General features: G+C 43.8%; 1 protein-coding gene across 3 annotated transcripts; it reads left to right on the plus strand.

Moving 5' to 3' along the window:
* The first annotated feature begins 33 nt into the window (after positions 1-33).
* On the plus strand, positions 34-20,778 carry LOC103371692 (insulin-like growth factor-binding protein 4). 3 transcript variants are annotated; one of them, XR_520953.1, is made up of 5 exons: positions 34-1,173; positions 9,793-9,956; positions 12,033-12,158; positions 16,384-19,416; positions 19,483-20,778. XR_520953.1 is itself a non-coding variant. In XM_008301103.1 (4 exons), exons 1-4 carry the CDS (start codon positions 816-818, stop codon positions 16,519-16,521), a joined length of 786 nt encoding a protein of 261 aa, XP_008299325.1. In that variant the 5' UTR covers positions 34-815; the 3' UTR covers positions 16,522-20,778. The 3 variants fall into 3 exon arrangements, 2 of the variants coding, with proteins under 2 accessions (XP_008299325.1, XP_008299326.1); XM_008301103.1 differs by having other exon boundaries at positions 16,384-20,778; XM_008301104.1 differs by having other exon boundaries at positions 9,796-9,956; positions 16,384-20,778.
* The last annotated feature ends 502 nt before the right edge of the window (positions 20,779-21,280 follow it).

The following is a 21,280-nucleotide window of genomic DNA, read 5'->3' on the forward strand; positions in this document are numbered from 1 at the left end:
TTTTTTTTTTTTTTCTCTTCTGTCGGTGCACTCAGGACGGAGAGAGGACAAGTGAGGGAGAGTGTATATAAGTTTGTGTGTCTGAGTGAGAGGCAGAGACAGAGGGAGACAGAGGCAGAGAGCTTTAGCCTGGCTTTTCTCCGCTGTGCCTTTCAGCTCCTCTCTCACTGTAGAAAGAGGCGTGTCCATGGACCAGTATAAAGTCCAAGGAGAGCCACTCGTGTTGAGCCATTCTCAGGAGCGAGTCCTCTGCACCGCACGCCGGCAAAAGCGAGAGGAGGAAGCTGCAGCCGTGACTTAAAAAAAAAAAAAAACGCTGCCTACTTTTTTGATGACCCGCTTTGGACACTTGTAGACCAGACTCTTCGGGAAGGCGGGCGAGCCTCCGGACTCGGGAGACGGAGCAAAGGGCTCACCTGGTGGATACAACTGCCGCTCATTCCACCGTAACCAAAAAAAAAACAAAAAAACAGTTCTTATCACCACGACACTCGCCAGCTGAGCAGATCAAGAGCAGGCTCCAGTTTCTGCGCTGTGAAACTGAATCAGAGGAACGGAGAGGCTCAAACAGCAGAGGCATTGTGTCCCTGCAATTGAAACACTAACCAGCTGAACATATCAAAGACTCTCCTGGACAAAGCGTTCCTCTCAAAACCTCCTCTTGTTTGTCTAAAAAAAAAAAAAAGAAAAAAAAAAAAATCTGCCGTTGGGGTAGAAAGTGATCAAAAAAAGCTGCACCACACTCAGAGGACAGAGGGAGGCTGAGGGGACCAGACACCGGGGCTGAGGATTGTGTGCAGGTGCCGGGTGCTGCCATGGGTCGTGGAGGCGGCGTGGCAGCAGCTCCGTCCTGCTGGGGCCTGTGGGTGTTTGGCGCCCTGTCGCTGGCGGCGCTCTGCCTGTCGGACCAGGCCATCCGCTGCCCGGTGTGCACCGAGGAGAGGCTGGCCAGCTGCCGTCTGCCGGAGGGCTGCGAGGAGACGGTGAGGGAGCCCGGCTGCGGCTGCTGCCCCACCTGCGCCCTGCCTAAAGGGGCGCACTGTGGCGTCTACTCGCCCCGATGTGGGACGGGCCTCCGCTGCTACCCGCCACGTGGCGTGGAGAGGCCACTGCACTCGCTGATGCACGGCCAGGGGGTCTGCACCGACGAGAGGGAGGTGGAGGAGAACTCAGGTGAGAGCGAAGGGGGTCACACTCTTGTTTTTGACTTTTGCACTGCAGTTAGATTTCCCCGAGCAAGTCAGGATGCTGAGCAGGTCTGTCCAAAACCCGGAGTGGCGTCTGCGGACCCACGGCCGGGACAGTATTCTCTGTCTCTGCTGCCTCGGCCTCACCTGAGCCGGGCAGAGTCGGAGCCGGCGAGGGGGGGGTGTGTGACAATGTGCTGCTTGTTTACCCTAATCTCAGCTAAGCCCTGAAGCAGAGCATGCACACGCACCGGCTCCTGATGGGAGAGCGCACACAGTCGCTCTGCTGTCTTGCGACTGAGGCCTCGCTGTGAGTCGCAGAGCGCCGTGGCGATGGCCGGGGTGGGCGTGTGTGCATGTGCCTGCGAGCAGGAACTAATGACGGCATTGCTTCCCTCGCGTTAAACCGAGATCCTGCAGGTAGTTGGGGAAGTGCAGGCACTGAGATGCATTGTGGTGCTGCTGGAAATGTGAGCGTCTGTGTCTGTGTGTGTGTGTGTGTGTATGTGTGTGTGTGTGTGTGTGTGTGTGTGTGTATGTGTGTGTGTGTGTGTGTTTGTAATAGGAGGAGGTAATAAAAGCTGCTGTATGAAATGACTGTAATGGAGTGTGGCCAGTCTGGGGCTATTAGAGCTCTCTGCAATCCACTTGGTGCTCTTTCATGGATACCCTCGTTCCTCCTCCTCCTCCTGCTGCTGCTGCTGCTGCTGCTGCTGCTGCTGCTGCAGATGTCTAACTCTTCTTCTACCGACGATGTCTCTATCTGGTTCTTCTGGCCCGGCTTCTGACTCTCCTCCTTGTTGCTGCATTCCTCTTGCAGAGAACAAAGTCTGTTTCCACTTTGACACAGTGGGACGCCTTAAACTGGATGTCTTATCTGCATATCCAGTTCCAGTTCGCTGCTCTGACATGAACTTCTTTCTCCTGATGAAATGTCTCTCCACAAAGGGAGTGGTGTTGATTTCCATTATGGCATATGAGACAATTGTTCTAATGTGTCGCAGACAAGGTGGTTCTTTCATTTGTTCCAGATTATCTACTATCTGGCCCGGCACTGCTTCCAGCGAGCCCAGACGGTTACTGGTAATGGTAGTAGGCTATCTGCTAGCGCCAGAACACCAAAGAATTGGATCGGCTTTAGACAATATAAAACTCCCAGGACGCTCATCTCCATTGCAGCATCTGTTTCCCCTGGCCGAGGGTGCACCCCACCTCCTCCCAGCCCTAACAAGCCTTCGAGCGCATCGCCCACCGCGTCCAGCTCCTTCATGAGGATGAGCTCATCGGCACTCTTGCTGCCAGAGCTGAAATTAGAGCCTTCTGCTCTCTGTACAAGGCCAGCATAGGTTAGGCCGGCACATAGCGTGACTGAATGGAATCAGAAAGAAGAGGAAAGCTGTTTTGAGCATGATAAAAACGGAGGGCTGGCTCAGCTTGGCCTGGTTCTGTCCGTCCACACCCGTCTCTCTCTCTCTCTCTCTCTCTCTCTCTCTCTCTCTCTCTCTCTGCCTGAACATTATTGCTGCCTTTCGGTCGGCCGCAGTGCACCGAGGGTCCCTCCATCGGGGCGGGGCGGCACTGGATGGAACATTTTGGAAAGTTCATAAGTTTTGTTTTTGGTGCTCTGTAACGTGAGCGCCTGAGTTTTGTTTGCCTCCACACTCCTTCTCACCCCCGGAGCCTGTCATAACAAAGCAGGGAAGCTCTGCCCAATAAATCTCACTGTAAATCAATGCTGCCGGGCAGCGGCTCAGATCCGCTGTATAAGAATGTAAACCATGGCGGTGGAGAGACAATCAGAGAGGCACGGGGGAGAGGCAAAGAGCAACTCCAGTCACAAGCAGGAGATTTCCTTTGTGGCGCATTCACCGTACTTATGCATTATTAAACAAGGGGGTGCATCTCCTGAATACATGTCTGACACTGGCCCACTCCTAGCAACAGTGAACATGCTAGATAAAAATAGAAGAGGGTTTTTAAAAACCAGGAGAATTCATAATAAAAAGGACCCTGGGATAGAGGCACATCCTGACAGAGCCACTGAAAGGAATTTAGGGTGTCGAGGAGGCTGCGGCTCACAGCCCTGCATCCTGACGCTGCAGGAGAAGCCCAGAGGTTTTGTTCATTTCACAAGGCTGCAAAACGAAACAAGTAGAAGGGAAAGTGATACATTAAATCAGCCTGGCAAGAATTAGGAGCGACCGGTCCGTTTCCTTCGCTCGACAAACAGCGCGTTTCTCTGTTCCCGAACTGAATTTCCATAGCAACAACAGGCACTATCTCGCATGTTATGTCAAGACAGCTTAGTGCTTCTTAATATCCCATTCTTAGAAACCCTCGCTATCTTAATACTTAGAATAAATCTTGGTGCATGCGTTGGCGTCCGCTCCTGCATTCCTGCCGAGCCTGCCCCGGTGTCGGGTATTCAGATGCTTCCCTCCGACAGTGAAACGGATATTATTTACAAACCGATACAGATGTCAGATATGAAAAGTCTTACACCTACAGGCACAGAGGGAGCTGCATGAATGAAGCCAGACTCTGTTCGACTATGCCCAATTTACTGTGACGCACACGGCTCTTTATGAAAGCAGCATGCTAACCTAGATTTCTGCTCCGGCCTGGGAGGGAGGACTCCTCGGCACGTTTTTTGGGAGCTCAATCGAGAGGATTTTTTTGGTCAGCAGATGTCCCGTAATGTTTGTGTGTTTGCTTTCTTTGGGTTGTGCGGTGCATTTGTACAGCTGGGGCTCTTGTGCAGGAGTAAATGCGATAAGCTAATTGCTGCAGGGACCCCCTTCTAGAGCCGGAGCTGAGACGCACACAAACAATCCAACTTTGTCCGGGCCGTGACACATACTTCCTCGGAGGGCAGAGGATCCTCATGGGCTGCGATTTCACATCTCTCGCTAACAAACGAGCATGTTATCAAATCGTGTCCTCTCTTATCGAGGCTGCTTTTCACCACAACTGAAGCAACATTCCAGGTATTAAGTCGCCTCACTGGATCAGAAACGCTGCCGTGTTCACCTCCCCTGCACTCCAGACCCCGATTCTGTATTAAAAAAAGAATATTCAACTTAAAATGGTGTAACCCAGAATAGTTTGACCTAATTCGCTGCAGCTGCAGGTTTCCCTCTATTCATAGATGTATTCATCACTGGCTGTAGCGTCGGTGCATCAGCAGCTCAGCCAGGATTGCCCCCTCGCTACGACACAGTTTACTCACATCTGACAGCAAGCAAACCCAGCAAACAAGCAAGTAGCAGCGCACGGAGCCGGATCCCGGAGCTCGGGACGAACTCAGATTCTGGTTTTTATCTAGATGAAAGATAGAATTCCTTCCTGAAAACAGGAGAAAGCATGAATCTCAGAGGAGGCAGTGAACTCGTGTTTCACAGAACAATGCTTTGATCCCGAGCTTTTCACAGGCTAAAGGATCATGTTTATCCTGATGACGATCCATCTGGAAGAGGTTCTCCTCCATCCTCTGCTCATATTCTGTCTCTGATCCACACCTGTGTGTGTGTTATATCTGGCTTCTAACGGTTTCAGGCCCGAGGCTGAAGTATTACACAATTTTCAGCGCGTTAAGCCGAGCCAACGGAATTGTTAATAAGCCACCAGAAAGCTGCCGTTGCTAAGAGTGATAATGATTTTATGCTTGGCTCCGGTTTCTGTGAACTTAGCTCAACAGGGGCATTAATGAGGAACATATTCTCCTCAGTATAATCGAGAACATCGAAAAAGGACATTATGCAATTTAGGATTCTAATTTCCTGATTTGTTCCTCCTAATTATTTCTGCTCCCTAAATTAACACTGAATCTGCTCTTTTCGGATTCAACACGTGGTCTTAATAGACGTCTGTTTTGTCATAATTTGAACGTTAAGTGGGAAAAGCAGCTCCAGGCGGCGGCAGCAGAGTCGATTCCACTTTCCTCCAGTTGTTTTCTTCGACAGACAACGCTTCAAAGGCCTCTGAAACTCTCATCGGCTTTGCCAATAGTCTGGAACGTTGTTCTTACAACTGCATGAGGCTGCATCAGCTGATGATTAACTGATTCAAAGAAATCTTTTCCCTGGAAACCGGTGGTCTGACACTGATCCTCTGGCAGCATCCAGTGTTGACTGAAAAAGAACGGCTTTTTTGGTAGTAAGTGTGGATGACTTTTGAGCTGGAGGCTGCCAGAGAAAACCTTCAAAACACACTCTGGAGAAGTTTCCTCCCCAAAGAGACATTAGCTGTTGTCAGTGTACGGTAGTTTAAGCTATTAGTGTCACGAATAATGTTTATCTTTCTTTTTTGTGAGCTGATATTCGGCTTTTATGGACTGATTGTTAAGACTGATCACCATGTTTGGACGCATAAAGAGCTACGATGATTAATCATGAGCTGTCAACTATCAAACGAGCCTCCAGCTAATTTGAAAATTGATTATTTGGCTTGAGTGTCTCTTTAAAGTCACATTTGTCTGATTGCAGCTTCTTAAATGTGAACCTTTTATGGCTTCTTTCCTGCGCTACGACAGTAAACTGTTTATCTTTGGCTTGTGGGAAAAACAAGACGGGTGTCGACGTCATCTTGGGCTTTCTTGGAAACTGTTTTTTTCTAAACCAAACAACTAATCAATTAATCCAGAAAATAATGAAATCGTTAAACATACACTTGAGCTGCAGACCCAGAGATAAAAGAAACACAAATCAGGGACGGAACAGAAATGATCCCGACTGACTTGAAGACAACGGAGCAGACAAATAGCAGGAATAAACCTCACAGCATTTCACTTCTTCTTCTCCTTCTTGAGTATTTTGGAAATCTGATCAATCGTGGCTTCATGTGATCACGTCGGGGTCACTGTGGAAAAGGTTCTGAGACAAACACGCCTCATTCAGGCTGTTTGTTCAACCTAATCGGTGCTGTATGGTTTCCAGATCAACACCGGTGTCAGTAGTTTACATCTTTAAAATCTAATTCTGACACATTTGGCCATGTTCTTCCTGTTCTACGTCATCTTTTAAGTATATTTTCAACACATAAAAACAGAAACGTGCACCTTTAACCACACCCAGCGTCTGACGCGCCTCCTGCAGGAACAATCAAACCACTGGAGGTCAGCAAAAACAAGATCTTTTAGCTGATTTCAAGTTTGTTTCTGGATCTTTTTCGCCAGATTTTTAAAGAATTGTGACCAAAAACGTGCACCAATGCAGTGAATCTGCGTTAAACATAGAACGAGTGATTACTTGTAAACGGTTGCATCTCACGTTGTTGCACAAAAGCTCCACATAACGGACTCAGTGGAAGAACAAACCGCTGGAAAAGTCCTCCGCCAATCTCACTGAGCGGAACTAAATATTTATCTGAGGAGGATATTTGTCTTTGGGGTTTACAAGCCCGGCCTTAAAAGCCACTGACGGAGGAATCTGAAATCCGATGACCTTGTCGTGTCACCGTCGTGCAGCCGGCCACGAGAAGCCAAACACGTAAACAGACACGTACGTGGGCCGGACTTGTTATGATGTGGATTAAATGATGCGGCCGCAGCGAGCCGGTGTGGAGGTTTGTTGTTTTTTTTTTCCTGCGATGATGCACCTCCGCACGTTGCCGCCGCCGTGACGGCCGGATTTGCAGCAGCTGACATGTGAAAACAAATATTTAAACAAGAGCCCCGTTGAGCAACTAACGCACTTTGTTGTGTAACAGGTTTGGAATCAAACGCAGCCAATCGGCCGTCGAACAAACTGCTGCGATGATGATTAACAGGGAGGAAACGATCTCTGTTTGCAAGGATTCTGTTCAGTTGGCTTTGGCCCGCGACCAGAACACCACAGAAAGCAGGTGAAGCCCCGGTTCTGGGTGGTTTTATCTTCGCCGTGCACCTGTGACCGACAATGCGCCGCAGGAATTGTGGTGTAAAAGCGCCGAGAGCTGGCGATCCAGATCAAATGAAACCACACAGAGAAGTGGCGACTTCCTATGTGGAAAACAGCAGTGGTAGCAAACAGGACATGCCACCCCTGACCCACTTCTAAATCACTTTGGCTCGGCCTGCTGAAAGAGAGGGGAATCGGAAAAGTGGCAGAAGAAAGAGAAGAGAGAGAGAGAGAGAGAGAGAGAGAGAGAGCTCGGCTCGGAGCGAAGGGAAGCAGCTGAGACCCGGTTGGCTTCTCGTGGAAGAAAGTGCTGATGAGCAAGGCTTAACGGCAACGAGACTAAAAATACAAACAGCCCAGAGACACACTTCCCCCCCAGCAGGCGAGCCGAGCCAAGCCAGATGACAAAGTTTAGAGAAACCCGGTCACCGTGCGACCTCCGCTCATCCCCACAAAACCAACCAGGATGCCCAGAACCGCACTGGGAAGGCAGTTTATCACTATAACAGTTTGCTGCTATTTTGAAGATTTTCCCCGTTTTGTTAAATTGCCGATAACTCAAAAAACACACACACAAAAAAATTATTTACATGTTAATCCTTAAAAACAGGCCAAAAATATAATTAATTTTTAATTTTTATTTTAAAAATCAGAAAAATAATATGCAAATAATTTCCACATCAATTTATTACATTTTATTTTTATTTTACAGATTTACTGGTCATACTTTTCCTTGACCACAAAATAATAAAATTTTCTACACTAATGAAATCGCAATCCTTTCATATTATTCTATTCATTATTTATATGGAAATTATTACTATTTTTATATGTACAATAAGCACAGAAAATATTAATGTATTTAATTTATTTCTTTTTTTTACTGACATTTTACAGATTTTACCTGTTTTGTTACATTACAGGCAATAAAAAAAACACTTAAAAAATAAGTAAATTTACGTAACCCTAAAAGTCAGGCCAAAAGTTAAATATATTTTAACATTTCATTAAAAAATTTGAAAAATAAGTAATTAAAGTCCACATCAGAAATCTTTCTACAGTTTTTACTCATTATTTTCCTTTTACCACAAAATTACATGATTTTCTACTTTATTTAAATTATCTTCATTTCATATTATTATATTTATTATTCATATATAAATTAGTGTTGTTATTTTTTAATCTACAATAAGGACAGAAAATAATAATTCGTTTTCTAAAGTGACATTTTACAGATTTTTCCAGTTTTGTTAAATTACAACGAGTAAATCACAGAAATATGTACACATTTACATGTTAACCACAAAAAACAGGCCAGAATTGTCAATAAAGTCCACAACACAAATCAAACCATGACACTGTTTTGCAGTATTTAAATCAGCAAAAAGAGAAAAATGCATATTAAAGGTTGAAAATGGTAAATACATTTTTAACGGTTTAAACTGTTTGTTTTAACAGATTTTCAATATTATCTTTAATTACATTTATTCACATGTTGACTGTATATTAAAAATACATTCAATTAAAAACAGGCCAATTTTACAAATAGTTGTCAGTTCTTTTACAATGTATGACTATAAAATTACACAATTGTACTGCATTAAAATCAGGTAAAAATAAAAAAATAAAATGACTCTATATATACATAGTTGTTTTAACTTTTTTTCTTTTTTCTTTCTTTTTTTTTTCTAACAGTTTTTGATTGCATTATTACTGCATTGTAGTATTGCACCATTTAATTTTATTTTTATATATTTTATTTCTGGCATCCTTGTTCACACATTGTTTAGTTTTTTTTACTGGAGGTTTTCTTTTTTTTTTTTTACAGTGTGGTAGTTCAGAGAAAAGCTTGAACTGGTTTCGGTACGTTTGCATTCATGCATTGCAGAGCTGTGAAAAGGCTGCGGGGGATTAAGGCGGCTACTAACCGCTCCCTCAGCGTCCGTCTGCCAGCAGCAGTTAAGTGGACGCCTGGCGGTGACCTTACAGTAACCAGAGCTCCGATCTGGTTTAGTGATCAGAGCGAGAACAGCTTCAGAACTGCACTTTAAAGGGCTTTGATTCCAGCGTTATGAGCACAAAGTCTCACAAAGCCACAGGTGAAACGCAAGACGCACAAAGACACACACAGGCGTGACTTTGATCCCTCCCTTTGCCCATCTTGTGCAACCGCCGCACACACAACCACTCGTGCCCACTTGTGACAGTGCAAATACCCTCTAACAACCTCCATCTGGCCCAGACTGGGGTTGCTGTGGAGGGGCGGGGAGCGAGCGCGGAGGGGGGCATTTCCTGAGGAAGCAGCTGGGTGCCTGCAGGGCCGCAGAGCTGCAGGATTATAGGGATGCAAAGGTGAATGTGGCACACACCACTATGTACAGAGGGTGGCAGAGCAGGGGTGGTGTCGTTTTCAGAAAAGCCTCCGAGCTCGCTGTGGCGTTGAGGAGCAGCAGGGCCAGAGCCGAGCTTCAGATCCCCCCCCCCCAGAGCAGGAACAGGGCTCTGCGTCCTTGTGGTTAACCTGGCCTCGTTTTTAGCCTACATTTCAGCAGCTGTATGGGCTGTACGTTGAAGGACGGAGGATGGATGTTGCCCTAAATTATGCTTGTGTCATTAAAACTGCTGTGTTATTAGGTTGCACTGAAACAAAACCCCCGTAAATTGTATGGCAATGTGATCATGTTGGCGTGTGAATTTGAGGAACTAAAGCATAATTTCTTCTTGTTCAGCAGTCGACAGGCCGGAAGAGATCATCCCCGAACACCCCAACAACAGCAATATCCGGTGCAGTCCGCAGGACAAGCGCTGCATACAGAAGACTTTGGCCCGACACCCTCCCAAATCCACAAACCAGAGAAGCAACGCCGCCAGGGAGGAGACCAAGGCGGTGCTGGTGAGAGCACACATCTTCTGACGTCTTATCAGTTTCACAGAAAACAACGAAGCGAGGCAAATCCCCGCCGCTGCACATGCCTCAGCAGGTGTTTCACATTAAGCTTTTATAGTTCCTCAGCCACAAGCGCAACAGTCAGGTTATAAATTGTACAAATTAGTTATTTACAGACCGTAACATTTAATTGCGGTCTTGTGAAATAAAGTTCAGGTGCATACGGACATCAACATGCAGTTTTAAGTTGTAACGCTGGCAAGAGCGGGATCATAACATCCCCATTAATCAGTAACAGGCGCGCATGTGTTCAGGGCGTTCATTTAACACAGAAACGTGTTGCATGAACATACGGCGACGCCGCAGACTTCCACAAATAGACTAATCTGGGTCGCCCACCCAGGTAGGTTTACCTCAGCCAAAGTTCAGTTTTTTTGGAAATGCATGCTTGTAAATGCGGCGGCCCGGTTCTGCAGAATGATTCACAACCACAAGTTCACTGTTACCTCAGTGCACCTGATTGGCTGTGCTGGTTGCAGATATCTGCACACAAAAAAATACGGTTTCTCTTTCAGCTCTGCTCACTATTGTCTCCAGGATTGCGATCAGAGATTGAGATTGAGATCCTGAAGCCTTTCTGTAACTAATCTGGCGCTATGCTGAGGATCATTGTCCATCTGAAGACCCATTTAAAGCTTTAACTTCCTGCTGATGTCTTGAGATGTTGCATCAATATTTCCACACATTGTTCTTTCCTCATGATATCATCTATGTTGTGAAGTGCACCAGTCCCTCCACAGCATGATGTTGCCACCCCCGTACTTCACAGTTGGGATGGTGTTCTCAGGCTTGTAGGCGTCCCCCTTTGTCCAAATGTAACGATGGTCATTAAGGTCAAACAGTTAATTTTAAGTTAGTAAACTTCTGACTTTGAAGGAAACATTAAAAAAAATCCCTCTCTCATTATTCTGGCATTTAGCAAATAGAAATCATGTTGGTAATCCTGACTGACCTGAAACAGGAGAAGTTTAGTCTGATTTAATGTCAGACAGTCAGAAAAAAAAGGTTTGATGTCTTTTTATACAGCGGATGTAAACTTCTGGTTTCAACTGTACAAGCTCTGAAGAACGCAGACCGATCAGCCATGACATTAAAACCACCTGACTAGTGGAGGCGCCAGGACATTTGCAGCAGATGCTTAAAGTCCTGGAAGTCGGTCGATGGAGGGTCCACGGATTTGACTTTTCCCAAAGATGCTCGGTCAGATTGAAAGCTGGAGGCTGAGCTGACGCCTTGAACGTTTCGTCGTGTTCCTCAAATCATTCCTGAACGATGCTTGCAGCGTAGCAGGAAGCATAAAGCTGCCATGACGGGGTGGACGTGGTCTGCAGCAATGCTTAGGTGTCAAAGTCAACATGAAGGCAGGACTCCAGGTTTCCCAGCAGAACATCATCCAGAGCATCAAGCTGCCTCGACCTGCCCAACTACTTCGAATCTTGTTGATGATGGAGAAGACCAGGACACCTCCAGTTCTGGTGTCCACTGTGGGACACAACAAGCAGCAAGAAGTCTTTTAGTGCTTCTGTGCAACCAATGCTCCACACGAGACCCAACGATCCTCGAGTGTCCACGACTCTCTGTCCCTCCCAACACTCTGCAACATCTGCTGTTTTGGAGATGCTCCGACCCAGTCGTCCAACCAAAACAGTTTGTCAAAGCCTCTTACATTGTTGACATGCTGCACATTCTTCCAGCATCAGCTTGTAGACCTCACAGACCATCAAGGCCACTCAACGCTCCAATGTGGCTGATCGCTACGTGCTCAGCAGGTCAACGATGACTTGTGAGGAATCAGGACGGAAGCTAGCATAACAGAATTTGAACTCACACCACCACTATTGTTTATGCTTCACGGCAAACTGAGACGATAATTTAAAACCATTCATTTGAACAAAACGGCTCGACTTTCTTGTGATTTTTTTCCTCCATTTTGAAAATTAAACATTTACGCCAGCAGCGTCCTCGTGCTGCTGCAGTCGTCTACATGTGTTGACGTACAAACACCGACTTGTGTCTCCACAGGCTCCGTGTCGCGCCGAGCTGCAGAGAGCGCTGGACAGGCTGGCGTCCAACACCCGCACACATGACGATCTCTTCACCATCCCCATCCCCAACTGTGACAAGAACGGAGACTTCCACGCTAAACAGGTCGGTGGCTTCAAACACACTCAGTACACCATAAAAAAATAAAATAAAATCTTGTAGAAAAAGTGTGCAAATCTGCCAGCACGGGTGCTAGAATAAATATGCAGGGAGTAGGGAGATATTGTAATGTTCAAAAACTGGGGGAAAAAAACATGTAAAATAATTCTATTTTTAGCTGATGAGCACACTGTAAAAAATGCTGTGAAATACTGGTGACAATCAGGCAGCGAGAAAAAATGGTGCAACACAGAAATGGTGCAATCAGAAATAGCAAAAGACTGAAAATAACAGCAAATATCTGTAAACTAATTATATTTCTATTTGATTTAAATGCAGTAAACGTGTTTATTTCACAGGCTTACATTGTGAAGGAACTAATTACTATTTCTAAATGGTTAACATGTAACCGAATACTTTTACTTCTGTGATTTTACTCGATATTATCTGTAATTCAAAAACATTAAAACATTATTTCCCTTTTCTTTTTCAAATATCTGTAAAATAACAAGATTTTTTGCCATTTTGAACACAGAAAAAATGGCGTAATGTTCCTGTCAAATGTTGTAAAAGAGCTTTTGAGTGACTTTACTAAATATTGTTCATCATTTATCAATGCAGGGAAAATCCACAAAGTGATAGTTAAAGTTAAATGAAAAATATTTACCATTTTATATAATTAATATACAGAATTTTCTTTCAAATAACAGCAAATATCTGTAAAAAAAAACAACCCCCCCCCAAAACCCCAATAATTTTGCAGTTTTAAATACAGTAAAAATAGTGTAATGTTACCACCAAATGTTGTAAAAATACAGATTTTTGATGTGAAGACATTTAAAGTTATTGTCATTTATTTAAAAAAAAAAAATTCTTTAATTTTTTTCTTGTGATTTAACCAAAGAGGGAAAATCTATAAAATAATAGTTCACCGTTTTTCAGTCCTTTTTTAAATAACAGTGAATATCTGTAAAATTATAATATCTGCTGTTTTAAATCACAGTGTTGTAAAAGTGTTGTTATGCAACGTTTTGGCCTGATTTTTTCACAGTAAACACATAAAGTAATGCTCTTATCCTGTGATTTTACTCGATATTATCTTTAATTTAACAAAGCAGACAAAAATTTGTAAAGTAGAAGTAAACTACTTTTTAAAAAATGCTGGTTAAACTGCTACAAGTCCTTCCTTCTTTGCAGCGCGCGAGCTTGACTGAAGCACCGAGCCGACCACTCGCTGGCCGTGTCTGCTGGTGAACTGTGAATCTCTATTATTCCGCCAATACAAATAAAAATTCCTATCTCCTAACAGCTTCAGACTCCATCAGCAGTCCGCGGGCCAAAACACAAAACACGCCTGCAGCCGATGACATATTGTCTTACTAGTTCAAGATCAACACGAAGCCGTCTCCAAGCAGACTGTCGCGCCGAAGCCAAAACCTTATTTTTCTAAGCTCACATGGAAAGTGATTTACTTTTAGAAGTCAAGACTTTGTGCGTAAAGCGGTTTCCCTTAAACTGTGGGACAATAATCACTTTATTGCAGCGATGGATGCAATTAGTTTTTGGATGGGGTTGCCTGCCTGCCTTCTTCTTTTTTTTTTTTGATATTCTGCTTTTGCAAGATTGTGCAAACATTCAGATAATCAGGGGAAAGCACAGATAAGGCTGCACACGCAATCGCAGCAGCAGCAGCAGCAGCAGCAGCGGCAGCAGCAGAGTCGGTGATAAAAGCCAAGCTGTGCAGAGGCACCAGGCATCAAGAGTCTGAGTTGTGTAACGTGGTTAAAGTATCTCTGTCTGCTCGGATTCACAGGCATCTGTTTACTGTTTAACTAAAACTGCGCTGTGATAAAACCTGTTGGGAAGTAAAGCACAGGTCATTAGGGGCAACTGGGAATCATTTCATGGCAGGGCTGCTCTCAGATTGTTAACTGCTCTGTCTTGGAGGCTTTTTGAAGCTAAATCACTGTGGGGGGAGAAAAAAAAGAAAAGAAAAGTGCAAGCGCATGCAATAAATTTTCTATTAGGGGAATTGTTAAAAGTCTGCAGGAGGAATGTTTGCAGGAGATTTGAACCAAATAATTAAATTACTTGAAATACTGCTTGGAGTTTGTTTAGGGCCACAATAAAAGTCAGCTTTAGGTTTAGTTAACAAAAAAAAAAAACATTCTTTAATGTGGTCTGCTGCAAAAATATTATATTTGACCACTTACTCAGGACGAAGAGCTTCAAAACGAGTCAAATGTCTCTAAAAGCACGTCCGACGTTGTGCCCTGTCAGCATTCACTCAGAATCTAAGTTACGTATTGCTTTGGTTTCAGCTCCGTGTGGCTCTTTAGATGTTCTATCTAATCTAATCTATCTAAATGCTCCACTGTGTCCACCTTTGATAACAGTCAGGGTGGATTAAAACAAGAAAGCTGCCAAAAGTTGAATTAAAAAGATATATATATATATAAAAAAACCACCAAAGAATACACCAGAGCAGCAGAGTTGGGCGATTAAACAGAAAATCCAAACAGCACCACATGGGCTCTTTAATGTTAAAGTGTCTTTAACATTTGGATTTAAAACTCTGAACTCCAGGCAACACTTCATTCTCCCGTCTGTGGGCTCATTTTTTTAATGCAACATAAAGTCCTGAACCTCTGTGGAAACATAACAACCAAAAGTTTAATAACTGATGAAAAGTCTCTGAATTAGTGTCACTTAGCCGTTGGTCACATGTGAATCACTCCAGGAACCAAGAAGGGCAGTTTTTTGTTTTTTTTTACTAAATCTAATCAACATGAATGTTTTCTATTTTTGCACATTTTTTAATTAGATGTACAGAATAAACTAATTTGGATGAAATATAATGACTTTCAGCTTAAATTTGGTCAAATTTCCTAATTGCACATCATAGATGAGTAGTTCAAGCGCTGTTGGAAAGTTGGAAAATCTGGCTTTGAAACTCTAGACAAATAGATAATATGCCTCTTAAACCTTTCATCAGGTTTTGGGGTTCAGAGGGGCCATTGGTATATACCATGACTTCCTACTTGATTACATTTATTAATTATTATGGAACTGTATGGCCCATATGAGTACTTCAAGCACCATCGGAAAGGGGAAAATTTGACCTTTTCTCCTCTTTTTTCAGGTTGTGGCTCTGATAAATGGTTTTTGCAAATTGTTAAGCATAACATGTCTCCAAAAAATGACAAAGTTTTGAGGCTCAGAGGGTTCATTTGTAGGCCTTCATACTAGGATTTTCTGCTAGATCATGTTTATTTTTCCTGAGGGAACAGCATGTCTCATGTGAGTAGTTCAAGCACCATCGGTAAGGTGCAAATCTGACAATTTATCCCGTTTTTACTAGGGCTGGGACTTAATTCCGATTAATTAATTACAACAAAAATAACGAGTTAAAAAAATTTCCCTGCTATCCAGGACTGCTAGCGCTAACAGCTCCGGCGGTTTCTGTGCTCGCTGCTTTGCATTCAGGTGGTACCGTCAGCTCGATGTGCTTCGGTGGGATGCACGTTCTTTTTTGCACAAAACCACGATCTTGTCAAGGCTCCATCAGGCAGTTTTTTAAAATGAAACTTGCCCTCCATCAGTCCAAGCGATGCACTCTCATCGGATTCCTTCATGTTTGTTGTTGTTAGCGTAGCGCTAACGCACCATGTGATCGGTGGACCATAAAACCGGGCGCTGACAAATGCTCTGTGTTTTCTGGATGCAATGTGTTATCTTTGTTGTAATTCATTCATCATAATTAACACTTTAAAGTATAGCAGGGGTTATTTCCGCGTTAATTAACACGTTAAAGTCCCACCCCGAGTTTTAACACTTGCTGGTTTTGAGAAGGAGTGTAATTTAGCCATTTTTAAAATAAACAACATGCCTTTCAGACATGCTAGCAGATCAGTGGATCTATCTACTCTGATTTTCTGCTAGATCATGTGTATTTTTCCTGAGGGGACTCCACGTCCCATAGAAGTAGTCCAAGCACCATCAGAGAGGTGAAGATCGGACCATGTTTTCTCTGTGTACCGGTCCTGGCTCTGAGAAATGGTGTCATTTTGGCGATTTATTTATACATAACATACATTTTTTGTGTGTTTTTTTTTTTTTTACATTTTTCTAGAACATTCCTTTGTAAGCTGCCGGTGGGTTTTGGGGTTCAGAGGGTTAAAGCCACCGTTACAAAGCTTGAATCCTTTATCTCTCCTCTGTATTCCTGCAGTGCCATCCTGCTCGTGACGGCCAGCGGGGAAAGTGCTGGTGTGTGGACCAGAAGACGGGGATGAGGCTGCCGGGGCCGCTGGAGCTCCGGGGGGATCTGGACTGCCACCAGCTAATGACTGCGACCCTGAGGGATTGAGGAGGGAGGCGGCGGCGGCGGCGGCGGCGGCGCAGGACCAGCTGAATTCTACTGGTGCTCATTAGTAGAACTACATGACTAAAGGACTTCATCCTTAAGCCTCACTCTACCTGAGGCCAACGGTACTTGAGCTTGTGCAACAAAAAGGAAACCATTGAATTGAGTTCTTTTGCTATTTTTATTTTTTTTTTGTCTCTGTGTGTGAGAGTGTGTGTGATGATCCGAGTCTCCTGAGCACTTGTTGTGTTTTGTTTTCTACGATGTGAACTTCAGACTGACGGTCTTTAGACACATGCGCTTTAAAGTACCAGGTGGCGGACAGGAAACAAAAAAAAAAACATAAAACACACACTTCCAGTTGTTAGTTGTGATCTTTGTCAGAATGCAGAGTGTGTTGTTTTCTCTAATCTAACTTCAGTGTAGTATTCTTTAAAAAAAACAAACAAACAAACAAAAAAAAAGTGACAAGAAAATGCATCCACTCCACCCAGTAACCAAACCAGGAGCTGTTAGTTTTCATTCCTTCTGGAGCACTCGGTCCGTTGGAGGTTCTTCCATCTGAAGGACTCGTCTTTCAAACAACTCGTTTATTCTGCTGTTGTATATTTCGTAAACTCCACCCGTCTGGTAAGTAGGTTAAAGCGAACCATAAAATGTGTTTGCTCAAAGTCTAGTTCGGAGACGACAACCAGAGTAGCAATAAAAGATGAAACAATGAGAAAAAAAAAGAGAAAAAAAAAAGAAGCAGGGTTTACAAAGGAATGCAACAACCCCCCCCCATTCGTGCTGAGTTACCGAATGATAAGCCATAGCTTTTCACACCGCGGAGACCAAAGTGAAAAGTGAGATTAGTCTGAAAAACTGTATCTCTGCAACCCAGAATAGATTTGCCTCATCACCCCGTGGTTCACTCTGCACCCCTCTCTCTTTGCCAACTCTCTCGCATGGAGGACTGGCAGCGTAGCTGGGCTAGAAACTCTGTACACTGCTGATAGGATAATCCTGTTTCTCCAGCTGGTGCTAAGATGCCAGTACGACTCTCGTGTTCGCATGAATATGCTTCGACGTACAGGATTTCTCTCCAAACAGACTGCTTGGCAGAACTTTGGTGGTGCTACATATCGATTGTGCCAAAATACAAAAGGACAACAAAAACAACAACAACAAAAAAAAGAGGCTTCTGCACTTTTTTGTGCATTGTTTAGGATTGAAAGTGGAGCATCAGCAAGCGTCACAATCGCCTTCGTTCGTGTGATCAGCTGCGCTAGCCGATGACAGAACCTCTCCTGGGTCTTCTCGTCCACACGTATCAACATCCCACACTAGCTTTGCACTATCGCTGGCAGAATGTTCCACCGGCCGGGCGTGATGTGTTTTAAATATAGACCAGGAGTGTAAAAACTTTTAATGATTAAGCTCCTGGCAGCCGAGCGACTCCCAGCTAACGTGGTGCAGCTGTAAAGATAACGCGACGATAACGAGGGAACCAGGAATTCCTCTGACAAAGCTAGCTATCAGCCATCCATAGAGCATCGTTATCGTAATTAAAGGAGTGTATTAACAGCGAAACAGCGACTCAGACGCATACTTTAGACACTGTGGTTGGAGGCCGGCGGTGTTCCGGTGAATTCGAGGCAGACTCGCAGGTTAAAGCTGCTTTATCTGCTCCACCAGGAGACTTTGGTTATCGTTGACTCATGAAAAGATTATTGGTGCTGGTGGTGCCACGGCAGAAAAAAAAAGGAGCAAAAAGCAAAGTAGCATCAAAGCGTTAGTGTGTCGGGTGCAGCACAGTCAAATCAGATGTGTTGAAAAGAAAAAGAAAAAGATATTCACGACAGATTTTTGGCTCCACCCTCTGATTTTACCTCAACATCTCTTAAGCTTTAAAAATGAGCACCAACATCCACACGTTTTCCTTTTAGACGCATAACTTCTGCTACAATTCAGGCGTTTTATCAAACTTTGGGATTGTGTTTAAGTCTGGATGGACTAAAACAGAGACTTTAGGAAGGAGCGATGAGGGCCCCAGTGTTTTCTTTCTGATGAACTGTCACGACGAGCCCCTTCCTGATTCGTTAAGCCCCTGTCACATGACAGGAAGAAAACAGACGCCAGTTTTTGACAGCCAGCAGTTAATCCAAATTCAACACAGATAACGAATAGCAGGTGTCGCCTCTGCTGGCAGTTGTTGTGCAGTTCAGGAACTCCTCTGCTCTTACTTTATTATTTACCTACAACTAAGCAACCGACTGCCTGCTTGGTTTTGCCTTTTCGTGCGCGTTATATCTGAAACGGTTCTGAAATCGTTGTGTTTTGAGATGCGTTTCAAAATGAAAAGGTGGAACAGAACAACAAAAGTGCCATGACAGCCGTTAGCAGTAGCACTACTCATGTTTGCACACAGTGAATCTGGGTTAATTCTTCTAAGATGCAGCAGAAGTTTGCGCTTCTACGATTTGTTCATCGTCCAAGACGGACAGCGAGATGTAAAACGGTAAAGGCGTCTGTTCTACGAAGCAAGAACAACGGGCTCGCGACGCATGTTGATCTTAAATCAAAGGGGCCCGCTAGATCACCATGGCAACCGATTCAGAGTTTGGGATGTAAATCGGCCGTAAGACGCGTCTCCCTTTAACCGATTCTTTTCCTGAGGAGTCGATACAGATTCTCGGCTGAGGTTTTAATCGGCAAACCCGTTGAGCCGCGTGTTAGCGATCCCGGTGAACAAAGCGAACTGTGTCACCACGGTAACCTTCAGTTTGTGATGCGGTTTTAAAGCTTGATCCTGATTTCACACGGCTGGTATTGGTGCTAATATCCAATCGATACATTAGTTTTACTTTGATTTGGCCAACGACAAAACCTTCATTCTGGAACAATCTCAGATCAAAAGGCAAATTTTCATGTTTAAATGTACGAAGTGCAGCTGACATGTTAGAGATAAGCAGCTGCATTGAGAGTAAATCTATCAGCTAACATGATTAACAGCTTCCTACCAGCATTCCTCTCCTGCTTTATTTGCAGTAAAGTGCTGCTTTAAGCTGTAATAAATTTGATTTTTGTTAATAGCTCTCCATCATAACAACCCGTTTCTCTCTACTGAAGCAGGAGACGACACATCAAACGCCTCCTTCTGAGCTGATTAACAAATTAAAGTGGACAACCGGCATCATCTCCGACTCGGGTTTGAGATTTCGTCAAGCCAGCTAACACAAAGAAAGCCTGGATATGTTAAACTTGCTTTGTAGTACAGCCTCTATACGTTGCTTTCTCCCAGTAATCTCATCCCAGTTAACCAGACACAGCTGCCCCAAGTTATTTTAGGGCTTGTTTTTAACTTAGGAATACTTGTGACATTGGAATTTAAAAAAAAGTCCACAGACTCACACATTGTGATGATGAAACGCTGATCAAACTTCTTTTCTTGTCTCTGTGTTCGTCAAGATATTTCTGTCACACATATAAAATCACACTTTTGCGCCCCGGTTGCTAAAAAAAAACTACAAACTGGAAGTAAGTTTAACCTAAAACAGTGTATGTGCAGTTTTACTTGTCAGTACTAAAGAAGTGTATCCAAAGGAAGTTCACCAAAACACAGACGGACAAACCGACCGACGGAGGTGGAGGATCGTCGCTACAGCTAAAAATACGTCAAACACCAAATATCCTAAAAAACAAAAAACAAAACAAAAAACGTTCCAAAGACTTCAAGCACAAATACTCGTTCAGTGAACTGCATGCGCACAAAGAACGTTCCAGCAGAATCCTATCTTATAGCTCATCAACTAATGAAGCGTAGCTAAACCACATTTCGAAACAGTCTTTAATCTTTCCAGGGAGACGGCACAACAGTTTGGGCTTTGATTTCGTTAAAAGAAAAGCCTCCTAAACTACATAAACGGTGTATTTAAGCTATAGTAAGCTGCTTGATCTCTAACTTTGCTGTACTGAACTGTAATTGCGTTTCTCCAGAATAGACTGTTCCTTGTTTGCATTTGAATATTATCTGTTAACGTGTAGAAGAAGATATGAAGTAATGTTTGCATGCATACGGACGGACGGACCGGTGACGGTGGGAAGCGGCCGAGGCTGCGCGTATCTTGTCCTCAACGGGATTGCTATACTCAAACACTGAAGTGATCAAAGAACTGAAATATAGAGTTTCAATCAACGAAATAATCAGTTGCATTGTAAATGTTTACCTGATGAAAATGTACACATTGTAATACATCAATTAAAACACTTTAGAAACTACGGTGTCGCTGGTGTGGTGATTGTCGACGGCGGCATTTGGGCTCATCGGGTACAGAAACGTCAAACAGCTTGTATAGCGTGGACAAAAATGAGCTTACAGGCAAAATAAGTCATGACTAAGAGTCTATTTGATGTTTTTATTTTGCTCCTGTCACATGTGGGCTCATTTTTTTAAGTCCTGCACCTCTATGGAAACTGCACCGCCATGCCAAGTCGTAGTAAATATCTTCTGAACAGCGTGACGCAGTTATAATGTCATAAATCACACACAAAAAAAAGAAAACCAAAAGGTCGAATTTCTGTGGTTATTTATGTTACAAAAATGGGGGAAAAAATGCTAAAAATTGAATCAACATGTGCAACATTGTTCCATTTTTTCCACAGAAAAAAACAGCAGCTCTACATATTACAGATATTTTACTGATTGCATGTTTGATTTGTTTCCGTCCCTTTTCTGCTGCGTTTGTACAAACACAGCCTGTAGTTTAGCCAAATACCAGAC

Source organism: Stegastes partitus, unplaced genomic scaffold (genome assembly GCF_000690725.1).
Source record: "Stegastes partitus isolate 25-593 unplaced genomic scaffold, Stegastes_partitus-1.0.2 Scaffold1629, whole genome shotgun sequence".
Lineage (NCBI taxonomy): Eukaryota > Metazoa > Chordata > Actinopteri > Pomacentridae > Stegastes > Stegastes partitus.